At 34.1% G+C, this 15,880-nt stretch overlaps 1 protein-coding gene across 1 annotated transcript in view; it reads left to right on the top strand.

Moving 5' to 3' along the window:
* Nucleotides 1-15,880, top strand: part of DPH6 (diphthamine biosynthesis 6) — a 199,205-nt gene that overhangs the window by 36,795 nt on the left and 146,530 nt on the right. Inside the window, exons 4-5 of the mRNA XM_065636214.1 lie at nucleotides 6,078-6,151; nucleotides 7,998-8,116. Of these exons, the coding sequence (XP_065492286.1) occupies nucleotides 6,078-6,151; nucleotides 7,998-8,116 (193 nt within the window). The remainder of the gene's footprint in view (nucleotides 1-6,077; nucleotides 6,152-7,997; nucleotides 8,117-15,880) is intronic.

Genomic DNA, 15,880 nt, shown 5'->3' with positions numbered 1-15,880 from the left:
ATTTTCCTGTTTCTTTGTTTCTCCTATGGAGAATTTAGTCCTAGCCTTTTGAACTGCAGTATTTCAATATAGTTCTGTTTGATATTAGACTTTTGAGATTGGTGTTTCTGTCTCTTTCACTCACTCCCCTTTTTTCTTTGCAGTGGTGTGTGTGTGTGCTCATGTGCACACAGACCTATCCCTGCACCATCTCCTGGATCTTTGGTGCTTCCAGGTCGCAAGAGGACCATACACCAATGAAATGTGGTTATTATGAGATTATGATTAGATTCTGAAAGCTGTGACTTAGAGCTGATAATTGTGCCCCTACACTGAATTAATATATTGTTTGTGTGTGTACGTGTGCTGTTTCAATAATTGTATTTGTAAACCCCTTGAAGTTAGGCCATCAGTTATGCTTAAAAGTGGTGGTGTGTCTGTCTGTGCCCTGTACTAGGCGTTCCTAAAAATGGTTCTAATTAGCTTTAAAAGTGGATTGGTTACATAGTATTATCTCCTTGTATAGATACTATTATTCAGACGTAATTTACTTTTGAAGGGAGTTAAGTGAAGCCCACTGAAGACTACGATAGTTCTTAGTGAGAGTGTTCACACAGCAATCTCATGTGAATCGACATTAATTTCCACTCCTGTTTCGGGAACTACTTCTTTCTAAGGAATAAAGGAATGAGCTATACGTGCTTTGAGGTCTCTAAGTGGAAAACAGGAAAGTCCCAGATGATGGGTAGTGATCCGCAAGGCAACGTGATTCATAGCTAGTCTGCAGAACCTGGCCAAACAGCAGTTTTTCAATTTGAAGTAGAGTTATTATATCTCTATGTGTCAGGGATATTTCCATACTGTCTTTGATTACTTGCAGCTGCCTCTGACAGACAGAGCTTAGAAAAATCACATACTCTGTTTGAAATCAGTATAATCAGTGATCTTAGAATGCTTCACAAATTATAAAGCAAAACTCATATTTAAGAATTTTCCACTCAAATAATTGCAGAAGCCTAAAAGTTCTGTTACTAATGTATACATTTTCAATCACACATCTGTGACTATGTTGTCTTTTAAGCTGAAGTTTTGCAAATGACTGATAATCATTATTTAGACACACATGACTCTAAGCTTTAATTTAAGCATGTGTAAGTTTTCTGTTACTCATGCAAGCTTCAAGGAGAACATTAATAGGAAAGACAATTTCATTTAGAGATAATATTTTGTAGATTTTGGTCATTAAATGAACTCTATTGTGTCAGAGCTCTGAAGCAAATGTTAAAAATTAAACGTAGTTTAACTATTTTTCAGCTATTTATGCTGCAGCTTCTTATGTAGATCTATTCTAAAAGGAAATTTTCAGGGATATTCTGCATTTTGCTGAATGGGAGCGTTCAAGTTTTCTTACAATACACGTGAACAGGCACATGTAGGCATGGGTCTGGCACTTCCTTTTTCTTTCTTTGGTATTATTTTGACTGTTGTATGCAGTATTCCATTTAAGATGGACATTATTAAGGTGGCGAATTGTTCTGTGCAGTGATATGCTTAGCAGTAACCTTTACTCATAATGGGATATTGTCTGTATGTCTTATTTTGCTCAACTTTCTCTGGCACTGATGAAGCCTAAGGCTGCTGTTTCTTTGAGTTGCTGATAATTTTTTATCTGATTAACTGACACATTTAGTTGAAATCAGACACAGCCCTTAGGCTGGGCATGGATTTAATTTAAAAAGTATCAAAGGTTTGCACTGTGTGCTGTTTAATCATCATGTTTATCAGGCAAAGAAAAATTACCGGAAGGACCATAGGGAGAGGGTTATCTTAAGGAGCAGTAACTTGGGAAATTGATAATAACTCCGAGGTAATTTACAGCTAACTTTTACATTCATTAATATAACATTTCCCACTAATAATTACTGTGCATGCAATGCACTAATTAAATTGAAAACATTAGCACTAATTTTCCTTTTGCTGAACTCTGAGAAGGTCAGCTAAAGACATTAAAATGTGAAATTAAAGAAAATCTCTGTACCAATACCACCGCAATGAATATTTTTATTACTAGTAGACTAATCCTACCAGTATTGTATGCTACAATTCATACGTAGACATTTCCTCAAATTGCTGTCACTATACTTAATTGAATTCCAGTCACTGAAATAAAAAAGAAAAAGCAACATTGAAATCACAGTATGCTAGCATAAATTACTTTTGCATTTCTGTTTATATTTTATTTCAGCTGTGAACCAGTATTTCAGTATTGTACATGGGTGTTACAGAACCACCCTAACAGCATCATAACAGTAAGCATACTCATGGCACTGAGCTTTCACACAACTGTTTTAATTTTTTATACTGTTTTCTGATAGAAAATATAGCTAAAAGTAATTTATGATATGCAGAGAGCAGCAATTTTGAATTGTGTTACTCATTAAAGTGTTTAAAAATAAATATAACTTTAAAACTGCAGAGCTTTAAGCATAAGTTGTACATTTTTGTACAGTTATAGTTGCAAAGATTAATTTGCTGTTCTAACACAATTGTTCATGAAGATTATTCTTTATGAATGTTATGAATAGGAATAAATTAATGGTTATAACAAGATGTGTAACAATGATGTAATTTCACTTACAGTTAAAACAGTAAAAGCTGATAATTCTTCCGTACATAAAAAAGCTTTCTACTGCTGCTAAAAAAAATGTGTTATTCAGATGCTTTTTTTAAAAGTTGGGTTTTATACCTGCCTTTTAAAATTAGTGGTTTTGATAGTTTTGATGGGGAAAAAAAGTTTTAAGAAGTCCTATGGAAAATAAAAAGTTGTCAGCATCTGTATACATCTGTATCTAGCATCTGTTTTTACGTATGCATTACATACTTTGTGATGTGATAGGCTGTGACACAGTATACTGTACTGAGTGTAAGTGCTCTCTGTATTATCCAAATATTACACAGAAGTGATTTGTTTTTACTTTAGATTAATCTATTGCGCTACCAGTGCATTAATAATTGCATAGTTTTACTGATCTCTTAAGTTAACATTACATGTTTTCTTTAATAATAACAACCCCCCCACCAATCCAAGAAAAAACAAAAACAAAAACAAACACCCTTCCGTATAAGCTTTCCTTGAATGTTTTCCTGTTCTCTGTTACTTCATATATGAAATAGCACCTAACATCTTTCTTCTAGAATTTTCCCAAATTTGATTCCTTGGCTTTGGAGTTCAGTGCAGATCCCTGATAACTCAGCCCCCAGGTGTCAGCCTGCTCTGCCCTTGCTGAGGCAGCAGTTTTGTGAACCTGCTTTTTGTGGTACAAAACCTGCTCAGGTTCCGCATTAAAAGGTGAAGTGCAGTACCTGAGACCTGGCACCATTGATTCTGGGATTGATTCTCTGCTAACCACGATAAACCCTGAAGAAAACAAAATCCTGTCTGTTTGACATGTCTAGTAACTCTTTCAATACCAAACTGTGAATCCAGTGAAGAACTATTTTTCAGTTAGTACTCTTCATGCTTTAAGTGCCAAGCCAAATACACTGTGCAGCAAGGCTTGATGTAAACTTGGTCCAGTTCAGGAATTTATGAAGGTTGTTAGACCATGGTTTTTTTTCTGTTCCACCTCATACTCTGTCCTTCTTCCCTTCAAATCATCTTATTTCTTGAATTTGTGCCACTCCAGTCTTTGATTTTTTGAACTGTACAGAATAGGAGGATTTAATCCATTTCATGGTATGTGAGTCTCAAGTTGCTTTCCAAAAGTGAGAAGCCTCACCCGTTCTGATTCTGTGATTCCATTAGAAATATATTATAGTGTGTTGAGCAGAAGAGGGTACAGGCTGCTTCATTCCTTCACACAGAAAGATGTGTGGTGACTTGGAAACATGGACAGTTAATGTTTAATGTATTAATTGTTTGATATTATTGGTTTGTGATGCCAGATCCTTTGCGTAGACCACTTCATGATATGTTGCCTGTGATTAATTGTTCACATAAGCAGAAATACAGGTGAAGTTTCTGGACATGTTGGATGATGTCTGAACCTTGTGACAGAGCACACTTTGAAGGAATTATTAGTGTTATTCTTTTTTACATAAAAATACAAACAAACAATACTTAACTGTCATGTTTTCTAAGAATGTTATGTGACTTTAAAATTTTTCTAAAAAGAATTTTGAAGAATGCAACTTAAGTCTAATTGAAGCAGTGCAGGTAAATGGCATATTAAAATTGCATGAAAGAGAGGAATATGGGGAAAACATTTTAGATGTATTTGAAGATAGAAAAAGGCTTCGTGAATCATTTTATCAAATTTATTTAAAGAAAATTCTACTTGCATAACTGTTATCTTTTTAAGAAATGCAATTCTAGATGGGTGAATTGTGTAAATTGAAATGTCTGTGATTTCTCTTTATTCTGAAAATAACTTTGAAACATCGTTGCACAGAAAGCTTAAAGAGAAGCAAAAGTAATATTGGCTGGATAACAGTAATAATAATGATAATACTGGCCGTGGCTAATGAACAAGTGACAGATAATCTAAAAATAATTTTTATTGGTACTGTTACTTCTGTAAAAAATGTGAGAAGCATCGTCCTGAATCCTGTATGATCTGGCATTAAGTTTCATGTGAAATGATATATCCAGTAATGACATGTAGAAGTACATAAATTGAATAGTGACATAATTTTCAGATTATTATAGCTAGGAATTTTGATAAATAAGTTGACTCTTAAATCAGAAGTGTAGATGTCTATGAATAACTTAGGAATTTGGTTGGAAAAATATGAGGTGAGAATTAATGTAAAGAAGAATAAAATAACAGACTGAGGAAAGAATATCCCAGACAGATATAAACCAGGAACTTTTTTCCCTAATTATGAATACGACAGCTTTCACATCATTTTATTGATAAGAAACACAAAATTAATTTTAAATTCAGTACCATGGCTGGCAAAGACTGTTTTGATTTTGAAATTCATATCTAGGTATATAGATGAAAATTTTACGGTAAAATCCTCTTCTACACTTCACAGGATTGCTGTCTAAGTGAGAAGGTCCTCAAGCTAAGTCATGACATATAGTTATGATCAGCTTTGGTTGAAAGAAGGAAACAACTTTAACTACAGTCTAGTAGGAGCAAAAGTAAATTCAGCATTTTGATTGAGACTCGAACGATTTAAAAATGCAAGAGCTCATGAACTATTATAAGCTTGTGTATTTTCAAATGTTACATTCTCAGTGTGTTTACAAGAAAAAATAAAGAATGATGGCCTTAGGTAATTGAAATGAAAGAGAGAAAATATGTCTTGTAAAACCTTTTTTATAGCAGAATTTTTAAAAGATGACATTGAGTAAGTTGCCTGTGAGTTTACTTGTTCTGGTGCTAGTATAAAAATGGTAATGTCACACTGTCTTGTGCTGCATATTGCGACAAATGCTTATAGTTTAATTAATCCTCATAGAATCAAATAATCATTTTGGTTTGAAGAGACCCTTAAGATCATCGAGTCCAACCATAACCTAACTCTAGCACTAAACCATGTCCTTAAGAGCTTCATCTACAGGTCTTTTTAAGCACCTCCAGGGATGATGACTCCACCATTTCCCTGGGCAGCCTGTTCCAGTGCTTGACAACCCTTTCCATGAAGAAATGTTTCCTAATATCCCATCTGAACCTTCCTTGGTGCAACCTGAGGCCATTTCCTCTTGTTCTCTCAGTATGTTGCTGATATTTATTTGTAAGTGGGATAACTTAACACCTCAGTTATAGTGAAGAGTTGGAAGTAATTTTCAGGATGTCAGGAAAACTTTAGGATAAGCTGTTAAATTCGGTACTTTTCAGTTACCCTGGTTATTTCTTCTGTGGAACGGTATTTCAGTCAAGTATATTAGTGTTAGAGTAACAACCACGTAGTAGGTCAGCTGTGCTGCTCTGTTCTATGCAAGACCTGCATTCCAGCCAATTCCATTCCATGTACTGGGCACAGGGAAAAAGATTTATTCTTGGTTGATTCTGCTAGTAGAGGTACTGAATCGTGTTGGCTTAGGCCAGCATATGCTGCTATCATGAATATTCCTTATTTTTTTTCAGGACAAAGAAGAAGTGGAGGCTGTATCTGTGGGAGCCATTCTTTCTGACTACCAGAGAGATCGAGTTGAAGATGTGTAAGAAAATATTTATCTTTATTAATATACACATTCTGGAGACTTCTTTATTTGATTGTTTTCTAACTCAAACTCTGAAGTAGAGACAGTTGCTGTATTTCTTATGTTCTATGACACTAAATTCATTAAATTTGTTAATATAAATACCTTCCCCGCCCCCCCCCCCCCCCCCCCGCAACTTGAAACCATGTGTTCATTAGTAAAAATCCAGTAGAGACAATACTGAATTTTTGGATTGCTTTTTAGGCCTCTCATGGATCTGTTAGAGTTTTGATATGAGAACAGTTGAGTAGATTCAGATCTCTGATATCAACTGAAAGTTCATTCATTTCCAGCGATTACAGTGTTGTGGTCAAGTATCTCTGTTTTTCAACAGAGTTTTAATATAGAGGAACACTCTGTGACTTGTTTTCAGGAATTAAATACAAGAGAATCCTTATGCACATATCTTCCCTTACTTCCTTAAACTCTAAAATCTGTTATCATTAATCAGGAGCTTTCATTTTTCATTTCTACAATGCATACTCTTTAAATATAGATAGACTGTGATACTTTTAAGAGACTTAATTTAAAAAAGGGATTATATAATGGGAACTGCATGTGTTAAATAGGCCAAGATTTGATTTGGGTCTCAGAAGAAATGTTCCCTACATATGTCTGATGAAAGGCAAAACCACCTTGTCTTAAATATTAATATTAATTTCATGAGTTCATTAGTTATTTGTTACTGATAAAAACGAACATCTGGAATACTTTATGACTGTAAGAATGAAATTAATGCTGTGCCAACTCGCCTGACATCAGCAAGTTACACGGCTTGCGTGTTTTCTTGACTCTTTACATAGGTAAATTGCAGTCAGAAATAGCTCCTTTTTCTTTTTCCCTGCACTTAAAAAAATGAATGACTGCCTGATCATGTTACTAGATATTTTAGAAATGATTGCTTTTGTTGATTGGGGGTTTCAGATCTTTTACCACAGCCAAAAGATTGGCAGGACACCACAGTACTTCAAACAGACCTGATTAATTCCAAGGTTCCTCAGTGGTAAAAAAAATTTACATTGATCTGTAGATTTATCCTTTGCAATAAAGTTGTTTCACATAAACCGTTCCAGTTACTTGGAATCATCTAATTTGTTAGCTAAAGTTAGGCACCTAAATGAACTACTTCACATTCTGAGTTGCTAAATATTTCTGTTAATTTCACAATTTAGTGCTCTGTTAAAATATATGAAAGTAATAACAAACCAAATCAGATTACATGAGTGCTAACTATGGTTTTATGTGTCAACATTAAACATCTGTTTAACTATGAAGTCTTGACACTGATACTAGTGGGTCTACATAATATATGGGAGAAAGCCCATATATTAAATAAACAATGATAATGAGTGTTGATCCAAATCACAGGTTTGTTGAGTGTAACAAATTCAGCATATTGTACTAGTGATATGTGCCACATTTATTGCAGAGCAGTAACTCTTGCCTTAGCTGTGTTCATAAAAAGTGATCACTTCCTAAGATGTTACTGGGTTTGCATCCCTAAATGTTTAAGAGTGCATTTTCTCATGGTTTTACTTATGTTCTCATGCAAATCTGTTAACATCAGTGAGTTACAGCTTACTTACATAGATGAATTATTGTCAGAACAATCTTATTTAATTTCTTTTTAATATTAGACAATGTATATAGTGAAATCTAGGAATAATAAAGTATTGTAATTGAAATTGTAGAAGAAAAATTATTTAAAGCTATGAAATCAGATAATGTTCTTTAATTTTACATGAACTGTGCTGTATAAAAGCATAATTCTTTGCTTTATCCAATTTTTTGTTTGTTTTTTAAGATGCAGGAGGCTTAATCTTCAGCCTTTAGCTTACCTTTGGCGGCGGAACCAGGAAATATTGCTTAAAGAAATGATATCATCTAACATTCAAGCCATAATCATAAAAGTGGCAGCTTTGGGTACGTATTCAGATTCTGAGCAATATTATTTACTGAAACTTCCCATGGACAAGTCCACAGCATAACAGAGAAAAACAGAAATTTTGTTCTTTATTTTAGGATAAGAAATGTTAATATGAAGAAAATTTTTTAAAATTACATGACTGAGTAGCAGTCATGACATTCGAATAATTCATTTAGCTGTCTGCAATTCATTCTTAGAGTAGACATAGAAGAGCTGGAACGTAATTCTTCCCAGCATAGTCATTAAATTCCTTTTGTAATTTTTTTTTTCTAGTTTGGTTTTGATTTGCAGTAAAGATGCATGCATAATTCAGTGGTTTTGTAATATTGTCATTTATAGATGATGCAGACTGGTGGCTAGACAATATTATAAAACAACCATGAAAGTTTTAATAGAAATACAACAAATTAACATCAAACAAGATGTAATTATATGAGGCCAAAACATCTTGTGTAACAACAGTCTTTGAGTCTTTGAGTCTTTGAGCATATAGCAAAATGAAATAGTTCGTTATTGCCTTCAAAAAATAGTATTTACAATGTAGTTGTTTCCTACACCAGAAAATTATCATGTCTTTTCCTTGTCAAATATGTAAAATTAGGTTTGTATAATGAAACAAATCAGTACGAAAGAAAGCCTGTTTATTGTTTGAATGTAAAGATAAGGTCAAAGGATGTTTTATAGGAAGGCTTATGGAATGATGTGCTTTATAAACCTAAAAAGCACATAAAGAAACATGTTAATGGTACAATACATTCATTTCAGGCCTCTCTGCAGTTTTTCATTTAAGAATATCAAATGAGATCTTAAGCATGAAGTGTGACCAAAGGACTTTTTCTTTTTGGGTTGACTATAGATCTGCAGTCCATTGGACCAAAGAAAAGATAGTATAATGCAAGATCAGTGGTGTTGGTGCCTTAAGATGTGTGTTTAAAAAATAGCATTGTATAACCTTGAATTTGAAGTCAGATGACTGATTTATCTGGGTAACTTTCACATCAAATTCCTAGTATCTGTCTTTGTTAAAGAATGCTTTATAAGAAAATAATTTATTCTAAATACTAATTATAATTCCTTTAGACTGGATCAGTTCCATGACTTAATCATTTGTTTGTTCCTCTTTAGCTGGTATCGTTTCTAACTAGTTTTATGTTATCACTATGATGGTCTCACTGCATTGTTCTCTAGGATCTGCCAGGGCTGCTAGGGAGATTAGAATGATTAGAAATAGTACATTCCCTCATTCACTTATAGGTAACAAGCAAGGTAATTTAATAGCATTTTCCTGAATTTTGGAAGCCCTGTCACAAATACATAGGAGTTGAATGCTTTGTTTTCTACTATAAATCACTTCTTTTTTAAATTGGAAAAAATAATATTTTTAAAGGAGTAGTTTTAATGCCACGTAAAGTACATGTTTATATTTATGCTATTTTTCCATAAAAGAGAATGCTTTAGTTGCTTTTGCTGACATGAAGAAAAAATAAAAGTCAACAAAGAATAAGTAACATGGTTTTTCACATCAGAATTATTTTTCATGAAGTTTACATTGTTTTGACTAAATTTTGTACAATTGAAGGAAAATAATTACAAAAAGGAAAAGCACACAAAATGAAATAAGTAAATACTATTGAAAATGTATTTGAAAAATGTTAAAGAAAACATATGCTTTCAATAATAAATAAAAGTATTTCACAATTAGACATCACTGATGACCTGTCTTATGCCTGAAGCAAGATAAGCTTGTCTTTTGTATTCTACAGTCTTAAAAAAACATTAAAATGCGCTAGTTAGTGCACAAAGAGTGCTTTGTGGGCTATTCATTGAAGGACCGAATACCATAAATACTTGTAGATAGCAATTAGATAGAAAATCACTGCAAGATTTTTTTTTCCTTTTTATTTTTTTGGCTACAGGTAAAAGAAAGATCTTATCAGAGCCAATTTCTCACCTGCCTCAGGCAGACATAATTAGATATAAGCAAATTTAATGGAGCTTGTGTGCTCTGGGGCCATTCTGTAATGCTTTAATAATTGCATGCCTTATTAAAGTGGATTTAAGGTATGAAGGCTGTTTAACATGTCAAGTGGCAAAGAAGATAAGATACAGTTTAACTTTTTTGCCTCTTAGATTAGTAATCAAAGCTAAACTGCAATGAAAATATTTAAAATAACAGATTTAAGAATCTGAAGGGTAATGCATTTGATGGTACATTGTACAGATGTTAATGCAAGAAACAAACCTGTAACTTAGCTTGATATTCATCAGCACTGGCATACTTGTACACCCTCCTTGTCCTGTTCTCCATTAACTCAGTGCCAGCCTGATGTTTTATGTAGAAATCACATAATTATGCAAGTAAATAAGCATTAGTTTAGTACATTTCTCTAAATCCACCATTACAAATTGATACCATAAACTTTGCCAGTGGCAAGAGTTTTCTATCTCAGAGTAGCCTGCTTTTCCACATGGGATACCAGTTGCTCTCACATGCAAAAGAAGTATTGTTAGCAAGCTTTCTTCACGTGCCTTCTGTTGCTCTCTAAGTGGATCAGGTTTCTTTCCTTTAGAGTGTATTTCAGAGGCTTTAATGATGAGAGAAAAACATTCCATGATCTCACAGCAAACCTGGCCAATAAAAAAAAAGCATATTTATCTTCAGTGCCATTTTCTTGCTGCTAAAGATGCCTGTATGATGCATGATATTTTTATATTTTAAGTATACCCCTCTTCAGTAGAAATCCCAGAAAGTCAGAATGTCAAATTACTCAGTAATAGCTAAAATGAAAGCAGTTATTGATTGGTTTTAACATGTGTGTGCCTGAAATTCCAGCAATACCCATTGCTCATATGAGACAGTGTAATGCAGCACAATCGCAAGATGTGTTTTTGATATCCTTGCTCTCTGGACACATTTTATGGATTAAAATACTAATTAATTTGAAGACTGTGCATATAACATTCAACTTTTAATCTTTGTAACTTTATGTACTGGTCTTACCTGTGCCGTGTTCTAAAGCAAATTGCTTCCACTGCAGGACAAGGCGTAATACTCAGGAGGAAGGTTACATTTGGAAGGAATCTCTGGGTTCCTCACACTATGGCCCTCATTAAAAATAGAGCATTTAGTTTTACTTTATTTACATAGTTAACTATACCTAAATCTTATTAAGAATTAACACTACAACTTAAGCCCCACTATACATTTTAAAATATGACAAACTTCATTTCTCATATATATGAGAATATAGTTGAAATCGTATTTGTGTCATGCAGTTAAAGCAGTTTGTCCTCAGTGATTCTAGTTTTTCTTGAAGTTTTAAGAGTAATGTTCAACTTCAGTAAGTTTTATAAGTGCACTTAGCTCGACAAAGTGGTAAAAACAATTGTTTCTTCAATGTATCAGTCAAAATTAGAATATAAGCTCAAATGTCTATCTTTCATGGGATTAATATGCATTATTTACTTTATACATTGCAGCTTCTTCACAGTTTGATTATAGTAATGATTTATGATTGAATTAAGTACTTGAAAAAGCATTGTAATGATGAGGTCAAATAATAGAAATACTAAGTTGAAACAAACTCTTTCAAGGCTAAATTATGTTTCTAACTTCCAGCTGTTCTTTGGACCACAGGAGAGAAATGATATCATAATGCTGTTCAACTGTTGGACAGTAATAAAAGTGGAAACTTTGTATCAGGGCTGATTAACTTGTGGTCCTCAACCTACATTTGAAGTGGGGCTTTTATGCCATAGCTACATCCTTTATCTTGTAGGTCCAGCTGCTATGAGTACTCTGGACAATCTGCATGCTCAGCCGTCGGTAGAGCTGAAGTCACAGGGTCTGTGGAAGCCTAAATTTTGAGATGGTGTGAGCCCTAGTTGCTCACCCAGGATATTTCACTCCAACAATGGAGTAACGAGTCCTTAGGGAGCCATTGCCATCTCCTGTCTGTCAACAAATGCTAAAGCTCCTTCTCTAAAATGAGCTGTCTGAAGTGTGTATATTTAACTTTAGTCTCCTTTGCTGCAAGATGTTGATGTTTGCCTCACAAGGTCAAGAAGATTGGTATGCTCCTGCTGTACACAGAACGCTCTGAAAAGCTGATAGTTTAGGGATACCTATGTTTTTGTGTATCAGCTTTTCATTTAGGAAGAGAGAATGTTACTTCTCAGTATGATGAAATCAGTACCTGTACCTTTTGTTTATTATTTAAAGCTAACCACCTAGGTGTCTGCATTATTGTTTATTATTTGCATACCACTAGTGTACAGAAGTGAAATCCTGACTGAAATTGATAGCCAGACTCCCACTAATTTTAATGGACATAAGATTTACATATAAAGTAGTACATTAAAAAAGAACTAGTACCACACAGTTCTTGGTTAAGCTCCTGAGGGTGTAATTTAGTGTTACAGATAAACTGATCTAATAGTGAGTTGCTGCCAAAAGGTTGATCTTGCCTTCCTCCTTCTGGCTGACTCTTCCAAACCACAAGTCTCTACTTGTTTCTTCCCCCGTAAAAGCTGCAGTGACTGTGTGGCTGCAGCTGCATCATCCAGCAGAGAAGTGCTACACAGAAGAGAAAACTCGCCGTGTAGATGCCACAGCCTCATGGAGGACGAAACTCTCAGTAGGAAGCTCACCGCTAAATTGTGTTTTCTATAATGTCAGATCATATCCTGAATTAAAATTGGTGTTTGCATGAGCTTTGTCTGAGCACATCATCTGTGCAATGGAAAGGAACAGTGTTCTTTGGAAATGTATCTCTAGTTTATAGTACTAAGCAATTTTAAAGTAATTTTTTCGGAATTTGAAGGAACCATCGTCACAGGGGAACACACTTGCTTCCTCTAAATGTTTTCAAAAAATTCTCAGTTCACAAACATAACAGAAGGAAGTGAGGAACTTTTTGTTAAGAAATTGATATAAGAGCCTAGTTGTTTTCTTCCATATAATATTGTAAGGATTTGTTTACTTACTTATTACTGAATAAACTAAACATTGACATTATTTTTAGCTAGTTCAGCTTATACAGAGCTGATCGTTCCATTGTTTTTTCCTTGGGCAGTTACCAAACACTGGAGCTGTAATGGAATCTTTGACAGTCTTTACAACCTGTGCTTTTGATAACATCTCATTTTATTAATATGAAAAAGACTTCCATTTATCATCATTTGAAGTGCAACATAAAATGAACAATAATATTTTTCCAAGTACTGTCAAATTTTAATAATTATCTATTCTGTTAGGAATAATGTATTCTAAAAGTAGCCTTTAACTTTTGTTAGAAAAATTATCCCTGGATAATGTTAAAGTATTATTTTGTATACTTATGCGATAACTTATAATTGATTTGTGTTGTAATTTTTTTCAGATTATAAGTTTGGTAAATTTATGCCTATTATGTACTTTAGGAAGTATATTCTTATTAGACTTTCCCCCCTTCTAATTCTGGTTTCCTAGTTAGCACATGTTGTCACTATATTTTCAAACAAAGCTTCCTAAACTTAATTGGTTCTTTGGAGTTTAAGTGTATTTGACACTTTTGCCTTAGGCTTGTTCCCTAATACATTTGTCTACTACCTCATTTATCTACATAATTCGTGTTAGTTATGATAGAAGAAAAGGTACCACACCTGTTTGTTCACCAGACGTTGAATGAAAAGACTTGGAAACAATTATGAAAAAACAGGAGCCATTTTAGTCAGGGTTTGGTTGGTTTTGGTTTTTTTTTTTTCCCCCCCCGAGGGAGAAGAGTCACATAGGAAAAAATCAGCATGGGAATGGTATGCAAGACCAGAAATCCACCAAAATTAGCTTGGGATTTAAGAAGAGTATTATGCAAAAGAGATGAGTAAGAGAAAAGAGAAGTAGGAATGGACTTTAAGTGAAGAAAAGTTTTCATTCAGAGAATAGCTGGAAGGTTAGAAAAATAATATAAGAAACTAATATTTGTGTTTGGAATGTTATTTGCCTGATAGTTTTATATGAATTACAGATGCTTTGTTACCAGTGTAAGATGAGGTTTTGGAAAGAGATTTTAATGCATGGGTATAAAGAAGTGTTTGAAAATAAAGCATGTTACAGAAAAAGAAGAAATGAGATTTTGTAACAGTTTGTATAAGTGGATCTAGAAATAGGTCAGAGAGAAACATGATTCCCTCTTTGCTATCTCTTGAGCCTGTAGATTGGAGACTGGGAAGGATATCAATATTTTCAGTAGTGACAGGTGACAGGAGTTAGAAGGAAGAGTGGGAAAGTGAACGTGCCTGGAAACAGAAAAGTAATTGAAAGTTGACATTATTGAGTGCAATGCCTCCTAAGGAGACGTCAGAGACAGACGAGATGGCTTAAGAGCTGAAAGATCGCTTTGCAATTTAGGGAGAACAGATCAGATCATCTAAAGAAAAAGTGAAATGGAAGCAGTGGGCCAAGAATGGACTATCAGGCATTTAAAGTGAAAGAGAAAAGGAAATAAGAGAAGAATAGTCAGAGAACTTTTGAGCTGAAAAACAGTGGAAGACAAAGAGCTCGGTAGAAGATGTCAAAAGCAGAAATGTTAACAGAGTGAAAATCAAGGAGGAGATGGTGTTTTGTTAATACTGGAATATTGCTTGCTTGTCTTCAATGCTTGGTAGGATTTAAGTTCTGGATGCACATTCACTGTACAGACTTCTGTGCTGAAACAGCTTAAACGTTTAAAGGCACGTCTGTGTAGTTAGAACCATAGATGCTTGCCTTCCAGGTCTCTGTGATTTGAAGTTTTACTTCTTGTCCTAAACTGATCCTATATTTCTGCTCTGGCCTTTACACTTTTGCAGGTGATCTGTTGATTTCCCTGTCAGAAGTCTCTGTTGATCCATTTGGGAACTGTGACTTTTCAATGGTTTATAACTTGTCTGCATGGAGATGGATTTAAAAGTGACACAAATTCTACGACTTGCACCATACCTCTTTCTCTGCCTCTGAATCAAATTTCAATCCCTTTCTTCAAAACTTAATAGCGCTAGAACTGTTCAAAGCATGGAAATATGAGAATTCTTTAACAGGGACAAAACAGCACATCTTTTTTTATCGAACTATGGTGCTTGAATGGTTGAACTCTTTCAGTTGAATAGATTAATAAACAAATAATGCTCTAAAGTAATTCTACTCAAAACATTTCATTCTGCCAAAGCTAAAACCACTGAAAACAGCTTTATATTAGGAAAGTCATACATATGTGGCTACATGAACTGAACCTGTAATAACTTTTGTTTTAAGTCTCTGAAGTCCTTCGAAAGTCCTGGGAGGAAGTTGGCCGGGGCAGTATTTTCAATAAGCTGAACCATTTGGTGTGGAGAGTCTTGGATTTGATTAAAAGCATTTTAATGCTGTTATTAAACAACTCTTCCACAATCTCTTTCTGAGCTATGAACATTTTAGCATTTTAAAAGTATCTGTGTGAAAATACTGCCTTGTTATTTGACAAAACAATACAAAATTTCTTCAAAGACTTATTGAGGTTTCTGTTCCTGAAATGGCAGAGCTCAGTTGCTTTGAATCCTAGATGGAACTAGAAGAGAAATAACTTTGATGTTAAAAAAAAAAAAAGAAAATCACAAGAGATTACAAATAAAATTAACATTGCTGGCATAAAGAGCTTTAGAGGCTTTTACGTCTTAGAATTCTAAAATTTGATGACATCAGACTAACCTAGTTTAGAAGATATTTGATGAATTTATGAGAAAGAAGATAAACTGTGATCCTAAAT

This window comes from Caloenas nicobarica, chromosome 5 (assembly GCF_036013445.1).
Source record: "Caloenas nicobarica isolate bCalNic1 chromosome 5, bCalNic1.hap1, whole genome shotgun sequence".
Lineage (NCBI taxonomy): Eukaryota > Metazoa > Chordata > Aves > Columbiformes > Columbidae > Caloenas > Caloenas nicobarica.
The sequence above is the reverse complement of the archived record's forward strand: the minus strand, read 5'-3'. Positions and strand labels throughout refer to the sequence as shown.